This window comes from Sus scrofa, chromosome 17 (assembly GCF_054392235.1).
Source record: "Sus scrofa isolate SSC_HxYL_T2T_F1_AM1 chromosome 17, Sscrofa_HxYL_maternal_Yorkshire_Landrace_v2.0, whole genome shotgun sequence".
NCBI lineage: Eukaryota > Metazoa > Chordata > Mammalia > Artiodactyla > Suidae > Sus > Sus scrofa.
Window position 1 is genome coordinate 60,797,569 of NC_139399.1, and position 21,629 is coordinate 60,819,197.

Sequence of the window (21,629 nt, forward strand, 5' to 3'; positions counted from 1 at the left end):
GGATACACTGTACAATACAGGGAATGTAGCCAACATTCTGTAATAACTATACACCGGAGTACAACCTTTAAAAACTATGGTTCACAATGTTGAACACATGAAACTAGATAATATTGTACATCAATGATACCTCAATTAAAAGAGCCAGATGCAGGAGTTCCCACTGAGGCTCAGAGGTTAACTGACCCAACTAGCATCCATGAGGACGTGGGTTTGATCCCTGACCTTGCTCAGTGGGTTAAGGATCCAGCACTGCCGCCGAGCTGTGGTGTAGGTGACAGACGTGGCTCGGATCTGATGTTGCTGTGGCTGTGGTGTAGGCTGGCAGCTGCAGCTCTGATTAAACCCCTAGCCTGGGAACCTCCTTAATCCACAGGTGCGGCCCTAAAAAGAAAAGAAAACAAAACAAAACAAAACAACAGGCAGTCTCACTGCTGGGAGGAGCCCAAATCAGTAGAACCTTGAGGGAGGGCAACTCGGTGACAGCTATCAAAATTACAAGTGAACAGTCAACCTGTCCCAATTGCTTCCCTTTGAGATGGGAATAAAGATCACTCACCGACATTGCAAGTAATAGCAAACCACTAGAAATAACCTAAACCTCATCAGTAGCAAACTAGTTAAAAACAGTTCGGGGGAGTTCCCGTCGTGGCCCAGTGGTTAACAAATCCGACTAGGAACCATGAGGTTGCGGGTTCGGTCCCTGCCCTTGCTCAGTGGGTTAATGATCCGGCGTTGCCGTGAGCTGTGGTGTAGGTTGCAGACGCGGCTCGGATCCCGCGTTGCTGTGGATCTGGCGTAGGCTGGTGGCTACAGCTCCGAATGGACCCCTAGCCTGGGAACCTCCATATGCCGTGGGAGCGGCCCAAGAAATAGCAAAAAGACAAAAAAAAAAAAAAAAAAAACAGTTCGGTAGGTAAGTACATTCATCAACAGAATCCTATAATGCTGCCAAAAAAAAGGGGGGGGGGGAATGAAGAGTTTTTATGCCCTGATATGGAAGTAGCCCAGGATGTATCATTAAGGCAAAAAAAGAAAAAAAAATTGTATTGTGTAAGATGTACTAACAATTGAATAAAAAAGGAAAAAGTCTATGTGTTGTGTAGATGGGTATAGGTATCAAATAGAGGCACTGTTTTGGTAAATGGTTAAGGCTGCTCTAGAATGACACTGAAGAAACTCAACTGTGGCTGCTGGAGGGAAGAGGCAGTTTTGCTGAACGGAGAGGAGTGGGAGGGAGACTGAGGTTGCAAAGTACACACTCCTGGACCTTTTATCAATGAACCATGTGACTCTGTGACTGACGAAACTTTTTAAACTTAAAAACTACAACAACAAAAACCCCACCCTGCTGCCCAAACAGTACACAGCTCTCAGTCTGCAGCCTGAACTCAGCCACGCCCCAGGCCTGGTATACAGCAGGTGCTCAAGTGCTCTGTGTGAATCCCTTCCTATGCCCCAGGGCGCCCAGCATGCAGGAACCTTACCCCATGCTTGGACACTTTAGCTATGCCATCTGAACAGGTCTTGTGTGGCAGCACCCAGGCAGCACTGGGCACACAGCAGCACCCCCACAAAATGCCGCAGAACTGGACAGAATGAAATGATTAAATGGAAGGCAATTCCCCAGACCCCAGAGCAACAAGCAAGAACATGTATAAAGCACTCAGTGTGTGCCAGGAGCTGTGCTGAAGCCATCACTGTGACTCACTTCCCTGAATCCTCACCACCGTCCCCTGGGTGGGCTTATCCTCCCCTCCCCGCCCCCAGCAGAGTCCCGTAGGTGGTGAGGGGCGGAGCCAGCTGGGGGTTCAGTGGGCAGACCCCAGAGCCAGGGCTCTCGACCACGTGACTGGAGACCTCATCCCACAGCAGCCTCGAGAGCCACCTCTGCACTGTCTGGACAACCTAGGGAGGCGCCCAGTGACAGACACGGCAGGACACAACACGGTCCCCAGTGCCACTGCCCAGGCCCACCTGGCTCCTCCCTCCAACCCACCGCTGGCCTTGACAACAGCTGTCACTGCCATTGCTCTTTTCAGGGGTCACAGGCTTGGGGTCTACACCCTCAAGGTACACTCAACATACATTAACTCACTTCGTCCTCATAACCCCTGAGCACTGTTATTAAACCCCTAGCCTGGGAACTAGAGCTGAACTCACTTGCCCCAGGTCATACCGCCAGTAAGAGCAGAGCGCAAGGTGAAGGGAGGCAGTCTCGCTTGAACCCGGGCTCTCAGCACTTCCAGCAGGAACCCCTCCTCCTTCCGGGACGGGGCTCCTCCCCTGCTCCCATGGAGACCTGGGCCGCAGCCCCACGACAGCATCCAGCCGGGCGACAGCATCCAGCCGGCGTGGCACCTGGGCGGGGCGTTGGCGCTGAGACTGCCCCAGGAAGTCCGCGGGGGATGGTTCCAAGCGCACTTGAAACATGCAGAGGTTACACCACCTGTCGCTTGAGAGAAGTTCACCTCTGCAATCAGGAGCTACAGGAGAGGAGGGGCGGGTGCCGGGGCGGCTCAGGTGCAGAAGGGCCCTCACCAGGGAGCATGTCCGCACCTCTCCTAACGATGCTGCTGCCTGGGACCACGTCCCTGGGCTCCAGCCACCGCGCTGCAACCTTCACCTCTGCAGGGAAGCAGACGTGCCCTGGGCCCTGGGGTCTACACACAGCTTTGCCATGAGAAATGTATACGGAAAAACTTTATTTGTTCAACAATATGTATTGAATGCTTGCAGCCTCCCAAACATAGCTCAAGTAGTCCCCAGACGTAACCCCCAAACACACCGCCACCAGGCGTTAGGTTCGCCAGGTACAGCTACAGAGCGTTACCGCGAAGCAAGCTTGTCTTCAATCCACCACAGGCCCCTTCCGCCCTCCAGCTCCTCCTGCCTCACACGTGAATAAACAAGAAACCCTATTTGTGGCAGACAGAGAAAGAAAAGCATGTGTTTTTACTTCTTTCTCGCTCTTTTTAAATATTCCCAATCTCGTGGGTACCCACTGGGCAAAGGGCAAAATTAAAATGGCAGGTAAAGGCCATCGGCCATATCCTGACCCCGGTACACCGGCCACTCTGGTTTCGCCAGGTGTAAAAATGACAGAGTCCTTCCAGAAAGCAGCTCAGTAACCACTACATGGTAAGAGCGCCCCTGAATTCCCAGGAGTTCCATTTAACCCAGTGACTTGAGGATGCTGGGGAAACTGACCAAAACTGTCCAAAAGAAAAACCTGTGTATCCAGGTAGCCTCTATAGACTAAGTTCTAATTTATAACAGCAAAAACCAACAGAAATAATGTCACCTAATAGCCAACCAGAAAAAAAAATTATGGAGCAGAAGGAAACATATCTAAATGTTTCTTTTTTTTTTTTTTTTTTTTTTTTGGTCTTTTTAGGGCTGCACCCGTGGCATATGGAAATTCCCAGGGTGGGGGTGAACTGGAGCTGTAGTCGCTGGCCTACACCACAGCCACACCAACGTCAGATTCTTAACCCACTGAGCAAGGCCAGGGATCGAACCTGTGTCCTCAAGGATACTAGTCAGATTCATTTCTGCTGAGCCACAATCAGAACTAATACCTAAATGTTAATAGAAGGTAGGGCTTTGATTCTAGCTACTGTTATCTTTAACTTTTCCAGAAGAGGAACCACTGGGAGTTCCCTGGTGGTCTAGTGGTTATGACTTGGTGCTTTCACTGCTGTGGCCTGGGTTCAATGCCTGGTCTGGGAACTGAGACCCCACATCAGGCCAGCGCATACCACAGGAACCACTGACTTTCCTTTAACAGGAATTGTAACTTTTATATTGGAAAAATAAAATGCTAGTGTTTCAAAGTCCCTTGTGGGGCCCCAGTGCTGGGGAGGGCTCTGAGTGGGTCAGGTCCCTCCACGGCCACGCAAGCCCTCTCCAGCTTGGCTGTACAGGGGTCATTCTCTAGCAAGCCCTGGTCCCCCAAGGCTCCTTTCCATCACTTGGCATCAAACAGCCCCGTGCTGCCCAGGGGATAACTAGAGACTGTCAGACAAAGGCTCAGCCTCAGTCAATGCCATGGCCTGAAACATGAGAAATCTCGATGATGCAGCAGGAAGCTGCTGGGACCCAGCGAGGCCCCAAATGGGGGCATCTCCTGCCAAGCAGCAAATATGACATCAGTGTGAGATCCACAGCCCAGGCCTCTGACCAGGGGCAGGTCGCTGCATCTACAGCTAAGTCCTTAAAGCTACAGGCTACGTGAACGGGGGGCAGAGTCAAAGTCTGCATCCCCTTTTCTGTGAAAAAGGAGAGGTGTTGCTTTTCCTCTTTCTGGCTCCAAAACTCAGCACACACCTTCACTGAGGTGTGGGAAGAAGGCGAGATCCCCTGGGCTTGTTCATGCTCCTGTCTGCCGGCAGCTGACCGGCCCAGTGGGGCCTGCGGCTTCTGTTCTCCACTCACTTGCTCACTCAGTCGCTCAGCAAATATTTATTGAGCCCCTACGACCCACTATGTGCCAGTCTTTGTGCTAAACACTGACACGTACAAACAAGAGAAATGAGGGCCCTGCTTTCATGGAGCCTATTCTGCAGGTGGGAAGGGTGGCAACAGAAAACAAACCCCTGACCCCCACCCCACCCCCAAAAAACCCCAAAAAACAAGATGACATCACTGGATGGGAGGTGGCTCCCTTAGAGCAGGTGGTCCAGGAAGGCCTCTCCAGAGAAGGGATGACTGGGTGAGACAAGGCAGCAGCTTAAGTGCCGGGCTGTTGAACCCCTCTCAGCCTCAGTTTCCTGGGAAGTTGGAATCATGACAGTAGTTTCTATGGGACAACGCTTTGCTGCCACAGGATAGTCCGATTAAACTACATAGGCCCTAAGAACCCAACAGAGTGAACAAAATTCTTACTAGAACTGCTATCACCACTCACCAGATGCAAGCTCCATGCTGGGAGGGACTTGCGTCTCTTACAGCCCCAAAGTTAAACTGGACCAAGGGCAGAGTAAGTGCTCAATGAGTAGTTACAGAGGAAATGAAGGGCAAACCTCTGAAATGCCCAAAACACAAGGCTAAGATTCTTGCGTTGGGGGGGAGGTGGTTATAAGCACTGCTGTTTTGTGTCACTTTGCAGATCTGGTTCATGCAAACTGAATGGGTGACTTCTCAGGTCTGGCGTCTATGCCTCCTCCCACTTTCCTTTTGTGTGTCTCTGGAGTGATTCCACTTTGGCAGGCCAGCATTCAGAATGAGTACATTCTTTATAAAGTGAAAACAAAATAAGAATCAACTTGTGACAATAGAAGGGTCTGGTTGTGTAAATTAAAGATGTCTATGCAAAGAAATAAGAATGTTGCCATCAAAAGTTGTCACTTACAAAACACATCATGATACAAAAAAAAAAAAAAAGCCTTACATTAAAATGCCAAGTGAAAAAAAAAAAAAAGCAGGAAATAAAAACACATGTGCTACATGGTTATAATTCATCAAACTATGTCCACACGGAAACAAGACAGGAAGAAAACAGCATATGCTAAAAGGTTTGTGTTAACTGTGGTTGCCTTTGAAGGGAAGGTTACATCAGTATCTCATTGCTCAGTTTTCTCTGTTCTCCAATTCTTCTTTAACACGCATGTACTTGTGGTTTTCGCATGTTACACTTTTTTACAGTTTCCCTTATAAACTACTCAAGAAGAGGGTGCTTGGTTGTAGGGTATACAGCAGTAGAAATATAATGCACACATGAAATATGTAAACCAACGTCACCCCTGATTAAAAAAATCTAAAATAAAACAAAACAAAACAGATAAATCAACTGTAGAATATACTGCGAGGAATCAGAGTAGAGACAAGGAGTTCTGTTAGGAGAGAGACTGTAATCTTTGAGCTACTGTGCAAAGTTATAAGGAGACAAAATAAAATCTTTAAGGTCAAAAAAATTAAGAGTGTGCTTGGTCAGAAAAGCAAGGCCACTGGGATGTGACATTTTTGCCAGACTTAGGTTGAGGGTTCCCGTGAAGTGGCTAATCTGTATGTCTAAAACCTGACTTCCGGTTGAGAAAAGGAAGCCTCTCTCAAATTATTAAAAAAAAAAAAAAAAAAAAATTCTTGCAGTGCTACCATGCTCCCATGAGGACGGTTAAAATGAAAAATAACAAATACCAAGTGTGGGTGAGGATGTGGAGCATCTGGAACTATCCCGGCCAGAAAATCACAAATTAGTACACTTTGGAAAATGATCGATTTCTACCAGAGCTAAACACAAAAATATTAACAGGAAAGAACAAATCTGACTCCCCCTCAGATAGTTTCTTTAACCTTTGTGTTCTACTGCCTTTGCTTGGAAAGAGATAGAATGTTGCCTTTGCCCTGAAATACACTGAACAGCCCATTCTCAAGGCTCTAACCTCTAAGGATGTAACACTTTTCCATTCATATAGAGATAAAAAGTTGCAGAACAGAGAATTACATTTGTCCTATTGGAGGTTTACAAGAACACTGTGATCAGACATACATGGATCCCTGTAAGAACAAAGGATTCTGACACCAAGAAGTTTGCAACAACCAAGCACAGCCCCGCCCCTTTTTAGTATAAAAGATGCCTGAATTCTGCCCTGGGCCAGGGGTTCTTTGGGACATTAGTCCACTAGCTTCGCTGTCTGCTGGGCTTTCCAGATAAAGTTGCTATTCTTGCCTCAACAATTCACGTCTCAATTGATGGCCCTCTTGTGCTACAAGCAGTACAAGCTTAGAGACAGTAACAAATACACCCAAGGGCCCAACAAAGCCACCTACTCCAGGTACGCAAGGTACCCTCCGGAGGGTCCACAACAGCGGAGAGCCCAAACTGGAAGAGATGGATGGGACAGGTTGATTTATCCGAACTCAGCTATGTCATTCCTTGTACAAGAGCCTCTACTTATCTTTAACCTGGAGAGTAGAAAAAAGAGGGAAGACGATGGGGATGGGGGAGTTGTCCAGTTTTAAACTTTATTTGGACTTTTATGGGGACTGACATATAAAAGCTACAAAGTCTCCGGAAACCAATTATTTCCTTGTGGAGGTAAAAGGGAGATTTTAGAAGTAGATGTTTTATACTTTCCCTCCCTCATTACATGAATGTCTCCCCTGCAGAGTCTGAATTAAGAAAATAAGGACAGGAGAGTTCCTGCTGCAGCGCCTTGGGATTGGCGGCCTCTCTGCAGCACCAGGATGAAGGTTTGATCTCTGGTCTGGCACAGTGGGTTAAGGATCTGGCGTTGCCACAGGTGCAGTGCAGGTCAAAATTGCGGCTCAGATCTGATCCCCAGCTGGGGAACTCCATGTGCCATGGGGCAGAAAAGAAAGACAGACAGAAAGAAAGAAAGAGAAAATACGAATTGGGGAGTTCCCTGGTGGTCTAATGGTTAGGATTTGGCACTTTCACCACTGTGGCCTGGGTTCAATCCCTAGTCTGAGAACTGAGATCCCACATCAAGCTGTTGCTGTGGCCAAAAAATAAAATAAAATAGGGATCAATATGTGAACTAACTCTGAAAACAGATACTACACTTCTGAAGAACTTATGGTTATTAGGATAACTTAAAGTTTCCACAGTTTCCCTCTGTCACATCACTTCTGCTCTCAGCCTCCCCAGGAACAATGGAGTACACACATACTTATTTCCAAATCGCTGAAGCCTCGCAAACCCATAATTCCTTTCCCCTCAACAAAAACCATCTGCTCTAAATGCCCATTATAGAAAAACTCAAATAGGAAAGGGCATCAAGACAGGCTGCAAAATGCAATTTGCTGCATGAATTCAATTTTAAATCAGCCTTTTAAAAAAATTGAAATGCGTTTTTGAGTTTTCTAAGCCAAAAGCTTTCCTCAATTTGTCATCTGCAAAGTAGAGCTGTCAGGAGGATAAAATGGAATGATTCACACAAAACTCTTAGAAGAACGATACGCACCTAATAAGCACACAATAGCGATTAGCAAATATTACAACTCTCATCAAATTAATCTAGCACAATCCAAGTGACAAGAATTAACACACCAACCATCCAAAACACAACCTGGAAATGTGACCACTGTAAACTCTTGAAGCAAAAGGAAACATCTGGGGACAGTGCCTCCGCCCCGTGGAGCACGTGGTATGTGTTTTAGGCTGGGGGATGCGGGGGAGTTCGGCTCTAGGGGACATGACTTTGCAACATGTTTATGGAGACTGGACTGCCTAGAAAATCGGTCAAGAATTCATCATCAGTTTAAAATAAAAGTTTATTAATAACACCAAGAGATTCCTCACCTACCAAAATAACCATGAGGTGCTTCCTACATTAGTCTGTTCACGCTGCCATAAGAAAATACCACAGGCTGGGTGGCGTACACAAAAGATGTTTATCTTCTTAGAGTTCTGGAGGCTGGAGGCTGGCAAGTCTCCAGATTGGGCACCCTCGGAGGTCTCTCTCCCGGGCTTGCAGACGGCCGCCTTCTTCCGGCGTCCTCACGGGCTTTCCTCGCCCCAGGAGTCTCTCTTCACAGCCTAATCTCTTCTTAGAACACCGCTCAGACTAGTTAAGAGCTCCCCCTAACAGCCTCCCTCTCCTTAAAGGCCCTGTCTCCAAACACAGTCGCTTTCTAAGGGGCTGGGTTTGGGCTTCAACTCATAAACCGGGAGGAATACAAGTCAATCCACCTCACTTCCTGAAGTCCTAACAGCTCATGGCTTCCTTAGTTACTGAAGGCGAAAGCCCAACACAGTTCACACTGGAATTTCTTGCCCAATGGCTTTTTCCTTCTGGCTTCTGGGTTTTTTTTGTTTGTTTGTTTGTTTGTTTTAAGACAGAATGAGTCACCCTAAGAGGACCACAGGCATTCCGCTCCTATCAGCTGCGGTTCTGCCCTCTCCTACTCCCCCGCCCCCTCCCCAGGGGCCGGGCCAGGTCTGAGGCACCTTTGCCTGTCACCACTGGGGGAAGGTGCTACTGGCATCTAGAGGGTAGAGACCAGGGATGCTGCTAAGCATCCTCCAGGGCACAGGACAGACCCCAAAGCAGAGGATCATCAAACCTAAAATACCCACAGAGCCGGGGTTGAGAAGCCCTGAGGTCTAGCCTGGCTGAGCCCAACTTCACCTTGTGTCGCTGCAGATGGCCTGGCGGAGGGTGGGAGAGCCTGCCAGGCCTGTTCACACCACAGGCCACTTCGTCCTCAGGGAGGGCGGCCACTGGGAGGAGGCAAGAGCCTCCGGCCCACCCCGCTGTCCGGTTCACACCAGAAGCCTTTCTTTGCACCAGCTCCTTCCAGCTGTTCTTTCCCATGATCCCCTCAAACTTCAGACAGTGATAAAAGCAACATTAAAATCTCCAATCAGGAGTTCCCGCTGCGGCACAGCCAGTTAAGGATCTAGCACTGTCTCTGCAGAGGCGAAGGTTTGATCCCCAGCCCAGCACAGTGGGTTAAGGATCCAGCATTACCATGGTTGTGGTGTAGGTCACAGCTGTGGTTCGGTTTCAACCCCTGGCCCGGATGTGACCCCTGGCCTGGGAACTTCCATATGCCATGGGTGCAGCCCAAAAAAAAGAAAAAGAAAAAAGATCCTACATGGTAAACTAACGGTCATTTAAGAATCATGTTTTTTGGAGTTCTCTTGTGGTGCAGCAGGTTGAGGATCGGGCATTGTCACTGCAGCAGCTTGGGTCACTATTGCGGCAGGGGTTTGATCCCTGGCCTGGGAAGGTCCACGTGCTATGGACATAGCCAAAAAAAATAAATAAATAAAAATCATATTTTTCATGAAAAACTTGGAAAAATAGAAAGAATTTTTAATCTATTAGCAGAATCAGCTTATCCCATTTTTTTCCCCTTGTAACAATAATACTGTATTCTTAGACCATTCAACAGCACCATTTGAGCACAAGCCACCACTTCCTAAACGGCAGGCATGCCATACCCAGGGCACACCTACAAACCTCCCAAACCATCCCTGACTTCTCAATCCACTGTTTTTTACTGAACCCTATTCTAAAGGGAAAATTCCTGCCACTACCACAAAGAGCAAACAAGTATCACTTGGCACAAAGAGAAGGAACCACAAACATAATCGCCAACTTTCAACGTTTGGCCATGAGCTGCCTGAAGGGATCTTAGGTGATGCTTCCCACAGGCCAAGCTCTGAATGCCTAAGTCACATAACAAAACAGACACTAGCTTTAAAAAGTGTCAGCATCTTTTGGAGTTCCTGTCATGGCTCAGCAGAAATGAATCTGACTAGCATCCCTGGGGACACAGGTTTGATGCCTGACCTCGCTCAGTGGGTTAAGGAGCCGGTGTTACCGTGAGCTGTGATGTAGATACCATGAGCTGCAGTGTAGGTCGCAGACACGGCTTGGATGTGGGGTGGCTGTGGCTCTGGCGTTGGCCGGTGGCTACAGCTCCGATTTGACCCCTAGCCTGGGAACATCCATATGCCGCAAGGGCAGCCCTAAAAGGCAAAAAAAAAAAAAAAAAAAAAGTATCAGCCCCTTTCTATCTTTTTACCTACAAGTCACCTAAATATATGTTACAGCTAGTCTTTTTCTTTCCAAAAAGCCAAAGTCCCCTGGCTCTCAGGACTGAAGCTGCAGGCGTGTCATGTCCGTGCCCAAGGGTAGCCATGAAGTCCGGCCAGCCCTGACTAATGACTCTCGTTTGCATCTGTTCTGACAAGCAACAGCCCAAAGTCCAAAGACGGATCCATCAACGTCCTGCCTCTTCCCTCCTATCTGCTGCATGGGTGGCTGAGGTCAAGGTCAAATGGCCAGCCTCCTTCCTTGGGGAGCGGTGTGCAGGTAGCTCCCTGGACTTCCTCACGGAAGCTCCGAAGAGCAGAATGAGTGGGGAGCACCTGGTCTGGTTTTTGGGAGCGCCGGAGAGGCCCGCAGCAGGGATTCCGGAATACAGAGTGGATGGCACAAGCGCCACAGGGCTGGCAGACGGGGCGCAGCACTTCCCGATGGGCCGGTGCCAACGTTGCTCTGGCTGTTCTCCTCGAAGGGAACAAAGAGCTGTGAACACAAGCGGCCCTCTGGCACGGAGTGGGGAAGCCTGGGGCCCTGGATTTCACCCACCAGCAAAATCCCCACAACCCCCCCAAACACACCCCCACACACCGCCACCTAACACCAGGGTGTCAACAGGAAGACACTGAAAACACAGCCACTTAAATACAGCCCATCCTCCTAATTTTGTGAGCTTTGTTTCTGCCAGTTCACCTACTGCCTAAAACCTGTAACCTCACAATCAATACTCCCAGCACCCTGGGGGCATTCACAGACATGCTCAGAGTGGAAAAAAAAATCTGAAGTAACCCACACGCCTTCCCCACTGAGGCTGAACAGGGCAAGGCTCTGCCTTCTTGTGTCTGCTCTCATACTGTACACAGTGTCCTCTTCATGGTCTGTTGAGTGCCATGCCTTTTTGTGCTTTTTGTTATCTAGTTCAGAATCAAATGGCCCCCGCGCAATCAGCATTCCTAAGAGCAAGAAGCCTGTGATGAGCCTCTGGGAGAAAGATACATACATGTTACATAAGTTTCCGTCAAGGCATGAGTTATAATGTTGTTGGTCATGAGCTCAATGATAATAAACCAACATTAATTAAATAAGGTGTTTTTCTTTCTTTCTCTCTCTCTTTTTTTTTTTTTTTTTTTTTTTTTTTTGCTTTTTAGGGCCACACCAGCAGCACACGGATGTTCCCAGGCGAGGGGTCGAATCCAAGCTGCAGCTGCCGGCCTTCGCCACAGCCAGAACCACACAGGATCCAAGCCACGTCTGCCACCTACACCACAGCTCACAGCAACGACGGATTCCCGACACTCTAAGTGAGGCCAGGAATGAAACCCACATCCTCATGGATACCAGGTGGATTCATTTCTGCTGTGCCACAACAGGAACTCCCCAAATACGGTGTTTTTCAATAGAGACATACCTAAAACGACTCTTTTTTTTTTTTTTGGCTTTTTAGGGCTGCACCCTTGGCATATGGAGGTTGCCAGGCTAGGGGTCTAATCAGAGTTGTAGCCTCTGGCCTACACCACAGCCACAGCAATGCAGGATCTGAGCCACGTCTGTGACCTACACCATAGCTCACGGCCAACACCAGGTCCTTAACCCACTGAGCGAGGCCAAGGATCGAACCCACAACCTCACGGTTCCTAGTCGGATTCGTTTCCACTGCGCCGTGACAGGAACTCCCCAAGATTCTATATTGATCATTTGACCAAAATGCTGTAACCAGAGTCTGGCAGGAACCTACCTAACCTTGTATTTCCCGTAGAAGCAGCGATTCACTGTTCACTAATTCAGTGCTGAGGGACTTTACAGGACAGAACTACTGCAAATAACAAGAATCTGATGTACTGTATTCCCAGTACGGTCTCCATCGTGTCAAAACAGAAAGGCATTTTAACACCACAAATTAGAAGTGACAGCTTTGATACAAAGTTCAGACCATTCAACAGAATGAACATGTCTGTATAAAGAACTCCCGGAGTTCCTGTTGTGGCGCAGCAGAAACGAATCCGACTAGGAACCATGAGGTGTGGTTCAATCCCTGGCCTCGCTCAGTGGGTTAAGGATCCAGCATTGCCGTGAGCTGTGATGTACGTCGCAGACTCGGTTTAGATCTGGCGTGGTTATGGCTGTGGTGTAGGCCGGCACCTGCAGCTCCTATTGGACCCCTAGCCTGGGAACCTCCATATGCCATGGGTGGGGCCCTAAAAAGCAAAACACGCACACACACACAAAAAAACCACTCCCTATTCAGGCACCATTCTAAGTTCATGGGAACAGTGACTCCACACCCCTGATGCACCCTGGTCCCAGCACAGTGTGAGCACGTCTGCAAAGAAGCACATGGCCTGCAGCAGCCCCGTCATCTGAGATCGGAGATGGCTCCAAGCAGAGACAAGTCGTCTCTGGCTATTGTCTGGCCAGAGTTCTTACTCAACCAAACGCTCCACAAAGTTCCAGAAAGAAGAGGAGATAACGTTGTCCAGTGCAAGAGTCCTTCCTTGCAGGCCGAGATCAATTTCCGACGTCCTCCAAGGACTTGTATCTACTCTTGCACGTATTCTGCCTGGCCCCATGGGCACCCTATGTCCCATTTTACAGAAGGGAAAACCGAGGCGCAGAGGGGAAAACACAGTGGTCTGGAGTCATACTAAAAAAATGTCATATCTGTAATAGGGCAAAACTGATTAACCTAAGTCTGTAAGCCTAGAATCCAAACTTTTAACCGCAAAGCAACAAACCCAGCATCCTGTCCTGGGCATTTCAAATTACAGTCTATAATATTCTTATCTGTATTCTTACAGCAATTTTTAAAATGCAGTAGACTTTAAACCACTGCCACGCCCAAATTCTCTACCCTGAAGTCATTTGGAAAAAGAAAGAGTCCATTGTTACTGGAGTGAAAAACAAAGAGACAAAAGCTGCAATGAAGGGATGGAGCTGATCAAACACCCAGCCCCAGCCGGGGCGCTCAGAGAAACCCTCCCGTCCTCCCCATGCAGTCACACGCACCCGCATGCTCATTAGTTTCTGCCACTCGTTCTTGGCCCGGGTTAAAAGCTCTGCCTTTCTGAGCCTCAGTTTCCTTATTCGTAAAACAAGGACCAAAACCAAAACAAAACCAAACATCAAGAGAGCCATCGCGCAGCTAATTCAAAAGACTGCAGATTCTAAACAAATATTAGTTCTCCTCTTCAGTGGTCACAGAATGAGCCTAGCATCCTGTTGCTACACCCCAAGCAAAGTGTAAGAGTGAGGCTTGAGATGTCTCTGCTGTACCCACCAGGCAGGGGGCTCGCTGGCCGACCGGTGGGCCCCCCGGGGTTTGACCAAGACTGTTACCAGGTCTGGGGGATGCACCAACTGCATGGGCTTCCCCTTGCTGCTGTGACAAATAACCGCGAATGAATTATCTCACAGCTCCAGAAGTCAAGAGTCCAAAGTGGGTCCACAGGGCTAAGCTGAAGGTGTCTGCAGGGCTGTGTTCCTCCTGGAGTCTCCGGGGGAGAATCCCTTCCCTGACTTTTCCACTTTCCAGACCCCGCCTGCATTGCTGTACTCATGGCCCCTTCTCCACCTTCCAGCCCGAGGCAGGGCACTTCTGGCCACTCTCCAATTCTGAGGCTCCCTTCTCCTGCCTCCCTCTTTCAAGGACGCTTGTGATGACCCTGAGTCCACCTGGATAATCCCAGAATGCCTCCCCATCTCAAGGTTATGAACTTAATCACACCTGCAAAATCCCTTTTGCCGTGTAAGGTAACATACGCTCAGGGCCAGGGATTAAAAGTGGACATCTTTGGGAGGTCTCTGCCCACTACACCATACACACTGTGACCTCTGGAATGAACCAGGTTTCATATTATTTGATTCTTTTCCACTAAATGTTTGACTTCCTGCATCTGTATTAGTACAGCTTATAAGATCTGCACATCGATAATCCACAACAAAACAAGTCTTTGCTAGAATATGGGTCTTATATTTAAAGATAAAAATTAAGGAGTTCCTGCCGTGGTGCAGCGGAAATGAATCCGACTAGGATCCATGAGGTTGCGTGTTCCACCCCGGCCTCGCTCAGTGGGTTAAGGATCTGGCGTTGCTGTGGTATAAGCCGGCAGCTACAGCTCTGATTGGACCCCTAGCCTGGGAACTTCCATATGCCACGGGTGCGGCCCTAAAAAGACAAAAGACCAAAAAAATAAAATAAAATAAAAATGAAGCCATCTCACCAACCCAACACCACCTAAGCTGACGTCCCTTGGTGGAGGAAAAGCGATAAAGGCAGACCGAGGGCACCTGGGATGTCTTCTCCTTGCCCGAGATGTCCTTCTCCTGGTGCCCAGGCTGCAAATTCCTCAGACACCACCCACCTACCCTGACTCAGGTCACACTGGGAGGACATGCAGACTTGAGCCCATCAACCAGAGAAGATCTCTGAGCCAAGAAAATCCATAAGCAATTAGTAAGCAGCAGCTTAAGAACACCCTACAGATGTCTTAGAGACTTCGAGTTGGCAACATCTAGACTTCTTCCTGGACCACCCAGAAAAGGCTCTTCTCTGCCCATTCCCAGGAGCAGAGGCTTCGCTCTGCTTCTTTTGCAAACTGGAGATCTGCTTTCTCTCAACAAGGATTTACTGGGCATCTATCTGTGCCGGGTTCCACGTGATGATGATGAACTTGTCACCAGCCAGGGCCCCATGGTGTTCCCAGCTGAATATCACACGTCAAAGGGCAACTGTGCAAAAAAGAAGAGGAGCAGATGCTCTGAGAGGCTGCTGCAGTGGGATGCGACCTGCCCTGGGAACAGCAGGGAAGCCTTCCCTGAGGCTTAATGGAAGACAGAGCTTTGACTGGATGAAGAGGGGAGAGAAGGACCTTCTAGGCAGAGAAGAGCATGTGCAAAGGTCCTGCATCAAGAGGGAGCTGAAGGGGCCAAAGTGTCTCAAGGCAAGATTAGAAGGAGGCAAGGGCCACAGCAGCAGTGTCCAACAGCACCTGCCATGACGGTGGAGATGAATGCTTGTATCTACGCCCACCGACACTGCGGGCACCGGCCACATGTGGGGACTGGACACGGAAATGTGGCTGGTGCCACTGAGGAACTGCATACTTTTTTCTTTTGTCTTTTATCTTTTTAGGGCAGCACTCACAGTGTATGGAGGTTCCCAGACTCAGGGTCTAACCGGAGCTGTTGCTGCCAGCCTACACCAAAGCCACAGCAATGCCAGATCCAAGCCGCATCTGCAACCTACACCACAGCAAGGTGGAGACCTCACTGAACAATCAACAGCGTGGACTCAGGGAGACAGTGACAATGATGATCAACAAGAGGTTGGGCGAGGGAGTTCCCGTCGTGGCACAGTGGAAGCGAATCCGACTAGTATCCATGAGAACGCAGGTTCGATCCCTGGCCTCGCTCCGTAGGTTACAGATCCGGCGTTGCTGTGGCTGTGGTGTAGGCTGACAGCTGCAGCTCCGATGAGACCCCTAGCCTGGGAACCTCCATATGCCGCGGGTGTGGCCCTAGAAAGACAGAAAGAAAAAAAAAAAAAGAAGAAGAAGAAGAGGATGTGCAGGTGGCAATGGCAATGCTAAGGGAGATGTGAGCAGATTCCAGAGCCAGTCAGGGGGCAAAAGTAGGAAGTCTTGACAAAGGATTAGCAAAGAAAGATGAGGATCCTGGAGATTCTGCTGCTGAAGAGATGGCACAGCCTTCTCCGTGCACGGGACCCTGCGGGAAAAAGACCAGGTTTGCGGTGGGCACTAGACCATGACGTTGGCTTTGGCCAGGCTGAGAGCAGGAGTCAGAAGGAGGACAGGAGGACTTGGTCCCTGAGTAAGGTGGTCCCGGAAGCCATGGACATAGATGAGCTCAACCCATAGTTCCAAGGGCAAGAGGGTCCAGGACAAACCTTGAGCCACTGCAACACTGAATGGTCAGAGGGGGGAAGACTAGGCGGGAGAAGCCACAGGGCCCTTACGGGAGACCCAGGAAACACCGACGAACTCCGTCTCCAAAACTCACCTTAGACAAGAGAAGTGAAAGCACGTGTCACACAGAAACTTGAAAGTTCTTAACAGTGTGACGTATAACAGGCAAATACCGGAAATAATCCAAACGACCATCTTGGTGAAAAATCAAAATATGGCATATCCATACAGTGGAATTCTATTAAGCAATAAAAAGGAACATAAAACCATTATGCTAAGTGAAAGAAGGCAGACACAAAGACAACATATTGTATGATTCCACTTACAGGAATCTTCCAGAAAGGGCAAACCTATGAAAACAGAAAGCAGAGCAGTGACAGCCTAGGGATTAGCTGCAAACAGGCATGAGGGAACTTTTGGAGGTGATAAAAAATGTCCAAAAACTGGATTGTGGTGATGGCTACCCAAACTCTATAAATTTTTTTTTTTTTTCTGTTTTGGTCTTTTTGTCCTTTTAGGGCCGCACCTGTGGCATGTAGAGGTTCCCAGGCTAGGGGTCCAATTGGAGCTACAGCTGCTGGCCCACGCCAGAGCCACAACAACTCCAGATCTAACCTGCGTCTGCGACCTACACCACAGCTCACAGCAACACCGGATCCTTAACCCACTGAGCGAGGCCAGGGATCCAACCCGCAACCTCATGGTTCCTAGTCGGATTCGTTTCCATGGCACCACGATGGGAACTCCTTAAATTTACTTTTAAAATATCAATGAATTGTACTTAACAATGGCTTTTAGGAGTTCCCGTCGTGGCGCAGTGGTTAACGAATCCGACTAGGAACCATGAGGTTGCGGGTTCGGTCCCTGGCCTTGCTCAGTGGGTTAACGATCCGGCGTTGCCGTGAGCTGTGGTGTAGGTTGCAGACGCGGCTCGGATCCCGAGTTGCTGTGGCTCTGGCGTAGGCCGGTGGCTACAGCTCCGATTCAACCCCTAGCCTGGGAACCTCCATATGCCGCGGGAGCGGCCCAAGAAATAGCAACAATAACAACAACAGCAAAAAAGACAAAAGACAAAAAAAAAAAAAAAAAAAAAAAAAAAAGGATTTTATTTTATGTTATGTAAATTATACTTCGATAAAAATGTTTATTAAAAAAAAAAGTAGAGATAGACTATGAAACTAAACAGCTCTTTCTTAGGCCAGTTCATATCCAAAATTTCCTAGTCACCCACATCTAAATACACCAAAAATCCAAGCATCCTTGTCCAATGTGGCTACAAGACGCAAAAATGTTACTAAGAGAAACATTACAGAGCCTCAGTTCCTCCAGAGTCCAGGCTCCTTGCTTTTCTACGGCATCTGTCACACCAGGGTCTCTCCACACCTGGAAGGAACAGTTTATGTAGTTAATCATTTCCTAGATTTGACCAGGAAAGAGCAATGGATTCTATACTGTTTCTCAATTTCCTAGCATCAAAGTTCCCTCCTCTCAAAGGAGCATTCTGGAGATCACCCAGAGCAAACCTCACACAAAGACCTAATTATTCCTCTTTGCCCCAGAAAACACCTAAGAGGCACTGAGCACTGAGTGGTCTAAACTTGACATGAATTAAGCCTCAAAACAATCCAAGGAGGTATATATAATTATTGCCGCTCCCGCTTTACAGATGGAAAAACTGAGACTCAAGAGTTCCCTGGTGGCTCAGTGGGTTAAGGAACAGACATTGTACTGCTGTGGGACATGTTCACTCCCTGGCCCAGGAACTTCCACATACCACAAGCATGACCAAAAAACGAAAAAAAAAAAAAAAAAAAAAAAGACCCAGAGAGATAATTTTCCCAAGTCACAGATCCTCAGCTTGAACCCAGCTCCCCAATCCCATGCCCATGTTGCCACAAACCAGTCTCTAGTGTTTCAGCAAGAGAAGAACGCCATTCAGCCAGAAGCAAAGCACACAGGATGTCAGAAGAAGGGTTTCCAGCAATGTGAGGCAAATGCCCTATTTCCTAACAAAACCACTGTTAATAGTTTTCTCAACACTGGGATGTGGTAACTTTCTCAAGAGAGAAAAGAGCTTTGGGGCTACAGGATTCCTCCAGCAAATAAATGCCATGTCTTGGCAACATATGCTAAGTGACCCCGGCATTAATTATACTCTCCCCCTTGGGACATGTGGTACCTCGGTTCTTGGTTTTTTAACCACAAAACCCCAACCACCATATAGCTTCAAGCCATTAGGTAAAATGAGTTGATTAGGTTCAAATCCACCCCCCTCACACTATTCCTTTGACCTCCGACAAATTATGTAGCATCATGGAATGATATAAAATGAAAAAACTGACTCCAAAAATCCCCACAGCTGTTACAAGGGTGAACACTGTCATTTATCTCAAGTGCTCAATAGAGAGCCTGACCTGTCACATACCAGCCTCGTTTTCCTTTAAGTGGCCCTCCTCCGTAAATTTTAGGGAGACTTTCCATCTCTGCTTCCAAACAGCAAGATCCTACCTTGACAAGGCTATTCCTAAAAATGCAGATTCAATACAAGGACATATAGGCAAACGCCTGGAATTCCAGACACATGATTTAAATCTGAGTCCATGTCACTGATGAGGAAAGAGATTTGTTCCAAAGTGGCAAATTCTAAAAGAGGAGTGACCCTCCACTCCAGCACCAAACAGAAATCTTTTTTTCCCAACTGTCTGTACCACTCCCTCTGGGCCCCCTTATTAATGGTGTATAATTCTACCAAGATTATCTTCACCTTTAAATAATTATTTGCAGTTCTACCTCATGCACTGAATCAGAGGTTCTCAACTATGCCAGCACATTAAAATCATCCAGGGAGCTTTGAAAAAATAAACTAGGTAAGACAGATAAAGATATTCAGGTCCCACCCCAGATTCTTATTTCAAAGAAGGGATGGTAGGTGTTCCCACGGATCCAGGTGATTCCACGGTCAGCACGCCCACACCTGTTGGGCAGGGCTTGTTGAACCTATCTTTGCACCCAGTCACTGCGCACAGCCCCCCCGCACAACAGGTATTTTATCATTGTTTGTGGCACAAATTAATAACTAGAGGATCTGAGAGTCCCCGCCCCCATCGTATTAATTCATTAAAACATTTACTGAGAGTACACATTACATGCAGGTACTAGTCTAGGCAAAAAGTTCAAGTTAAATGTCATCATGCTTTAGCCTCGACAGAAGACAGTGAAGGAAAGGGTGGAGGCTCTCCGGGTCTCTGGTCAGAGATCCTAAGTCCAACCTGCATTTTACGGCATCTTCCCAGCAGTCCCTGACCTCACTGGGCTGGTATCCTCCTCTCCATGACAGCAATGGGGCCGCCTCACTGGAAAATTTAAGGAAAACTGGACAAAGACCCCACAAAATGGCAGCTGGCATCATTCCTTTTTTTTTTTTTCTTTTTTTTTTCTTTCAATAATTGGATGCACACCTGATGAAGCCACCCTATAGAGGTCCACCCTCCCCACCCCCTGCATCCAGCAGCTGACGCCGCAAAAAGACGCCGCCACAGGGAAGTGCCCAGAGAGAACAGGACGCTGAAGCAAAGGGCGGGACCGAAAGGCCCAGCCCCGCCGAGCTGCCGGTCTCAGCCTTCACCTGGGCAGCCTCGAGAAAATGCACATTTCCGGGTCCCACCGCCAAGACCTGATGGGCAGGTCTGGCGGGGCCAGGGAATCTGCATTTTAACCAGCTCCCCTCAATACCCCCACCCCCACCCGGGGGGGTCTGTCGCAGGCAATACCACAGATCCTTAAAACCTCAACAACAGGTTACTGCCATTCTCCGAAGAGGAAGACTGCAGGCGCAAAATACCAGCTTGTCCTCTCTCTCCAAGTGAAGGAACCCCCTCCCCAGGCTGCCCAAGGTCTGCCGACGCGGGAAGGCCCAGCAGGTGGCAACCCTTAGCCCTGCCAACGAGCCCCTACCCTCAAATTGTAGGGAACCGTGGGGAGGGGATCTTAAATCGACCAGTAGGAGCCCCTTTCGCCCTCCTATGGCTACCGGTTCGGGTCCCGCCAGGGCCAGAAGGCGAAAGTGGCTATCTGGGGGCTGGGACCCGGACGCGCTGATGGGGACCCCGCGGCAGGTCCGCGGAGAAGGCCGTGGCTCCCCTACCACCACCAATAACCTGAGCATATCCGGGCTCCCGAGGGCTGTTCCACGCGCAGACCAAGGTCTGCTATTGACCCAGTCGACATCACAAGGCCACGGAGTAATCACGAAAGAAAAAAATGCGTAAAAGGCCAAGGCCGATCCCAATTCCACTGGCGTGTAAACAGCGCTGGGCGGGCCGGGCTTCTCGGGGTTTCTGAAGGAAGGTGGGCAGTGATGAAACGCAGCCGATCGCTTGGGCCCAAAAGGGACGCAATCGCGCCGAGGCCCCGGGCCGGGGCTGGAGCTCCCTGCCCGCCCGCCTCCCGGGCCCGGCCGCCGGCTCATGGAGCCTGCCAACCTGTCAGGCCCGGCCCAGCCGGCCCGAGCGCCAGGCTCCCGCCGCGCGCGGACAAAGGAGGGCGGCCGGCCCCCGGCCCCGCTCACCCGGCGCGGGGCCTGCTGTCCATCCGCTTCTTCTGGCGCACCGGCTGCAGCGGGATGTTGTCCGTCATGTCGCCCGCGCCGCCTGCCTTGGCCGCCGCGCCCCCTGCGCCGCCTGGGCCGCCGCCCGGTCCGGCCTCCGCGCCGCCGCCCGCCGGCGCCGCGCCGCCCCGGGGGAGGAGGCGGCGGCAGCGGGCGGGCCTGGCCCGCAGCGAGGGGGCGAGCTCGCGAGCGCCGGGCCACGCGCGGAGCCGCCCGCGCGGCCCGACCGACGGACACGGGCGCACCATGGGCCCGAGCTCCGCGCCGCGCCGCGCCTGCCACGGGGGGCGGCCGGCTGTGTCCGCGCTGCCGCCGCCGCCGCCGCAGTGTCCCCGCCCCCGGCCCGCGCCGCGCGCCCCCCACGCGCGCCCACCCGGCCACGCGCCCCCCGCCCACGTCCCGCCGTGCGCGCGCGCGCCCGGCCCCCGCCCCCGGCCAGCGTCTGACTTTCACCTGCACACAAGCAGCCGTGCACACATGCACAGGCTGTCACACTTAGCCGGCACATTGCATCCATCCTCTCACAGGCTCACTCGTGCACATTCACACGCGAGCCGTACACACACACACACACACACACAC

At 49.8% G+C, this 21,629-nt stretch overlaps 1 protein-coding gene and 1 long non-coding RNA gene across 5 annotated transcripts in view; both read right to left on the bottom strand.

Moving 5' to 3' along the window:
* The window catches only part of ATP9A (ATPase phospholipid transporting 9A), a 136,274-nt gene extending 114,645 nt beyond the window's left edge, over nucleotides 1–21,629 (bottom strand). The window contains exon 1 of one of the 4 annotated variants that reach the window (XM_013985463.3): nucleotides 21,501–21,629. In XM_013985463.3, the coding sequence (XP_013840917.2) occupies nucleotides 21,501–21,526 (26 nt within the window). In that variant the 5' untranslated portion in view covers nucleotides 21,527–21,629. 4 annotated transcript variants of the gene reach the window in all.
* LOC146395375 (uncharacterized) lies at nucleotides 7,184–15,990 on the bottom strand. The gene is made up of 2 exons (XR_014832622.1): nucleotides 12,038–15,990; nucleotides 7,184–10,388 (listed from the first exon to the last, which is right to left on the bottom strand). It is a non-coding gene; the product is annotated as an uncharacterized LOC146395375 (long non-coding RNA).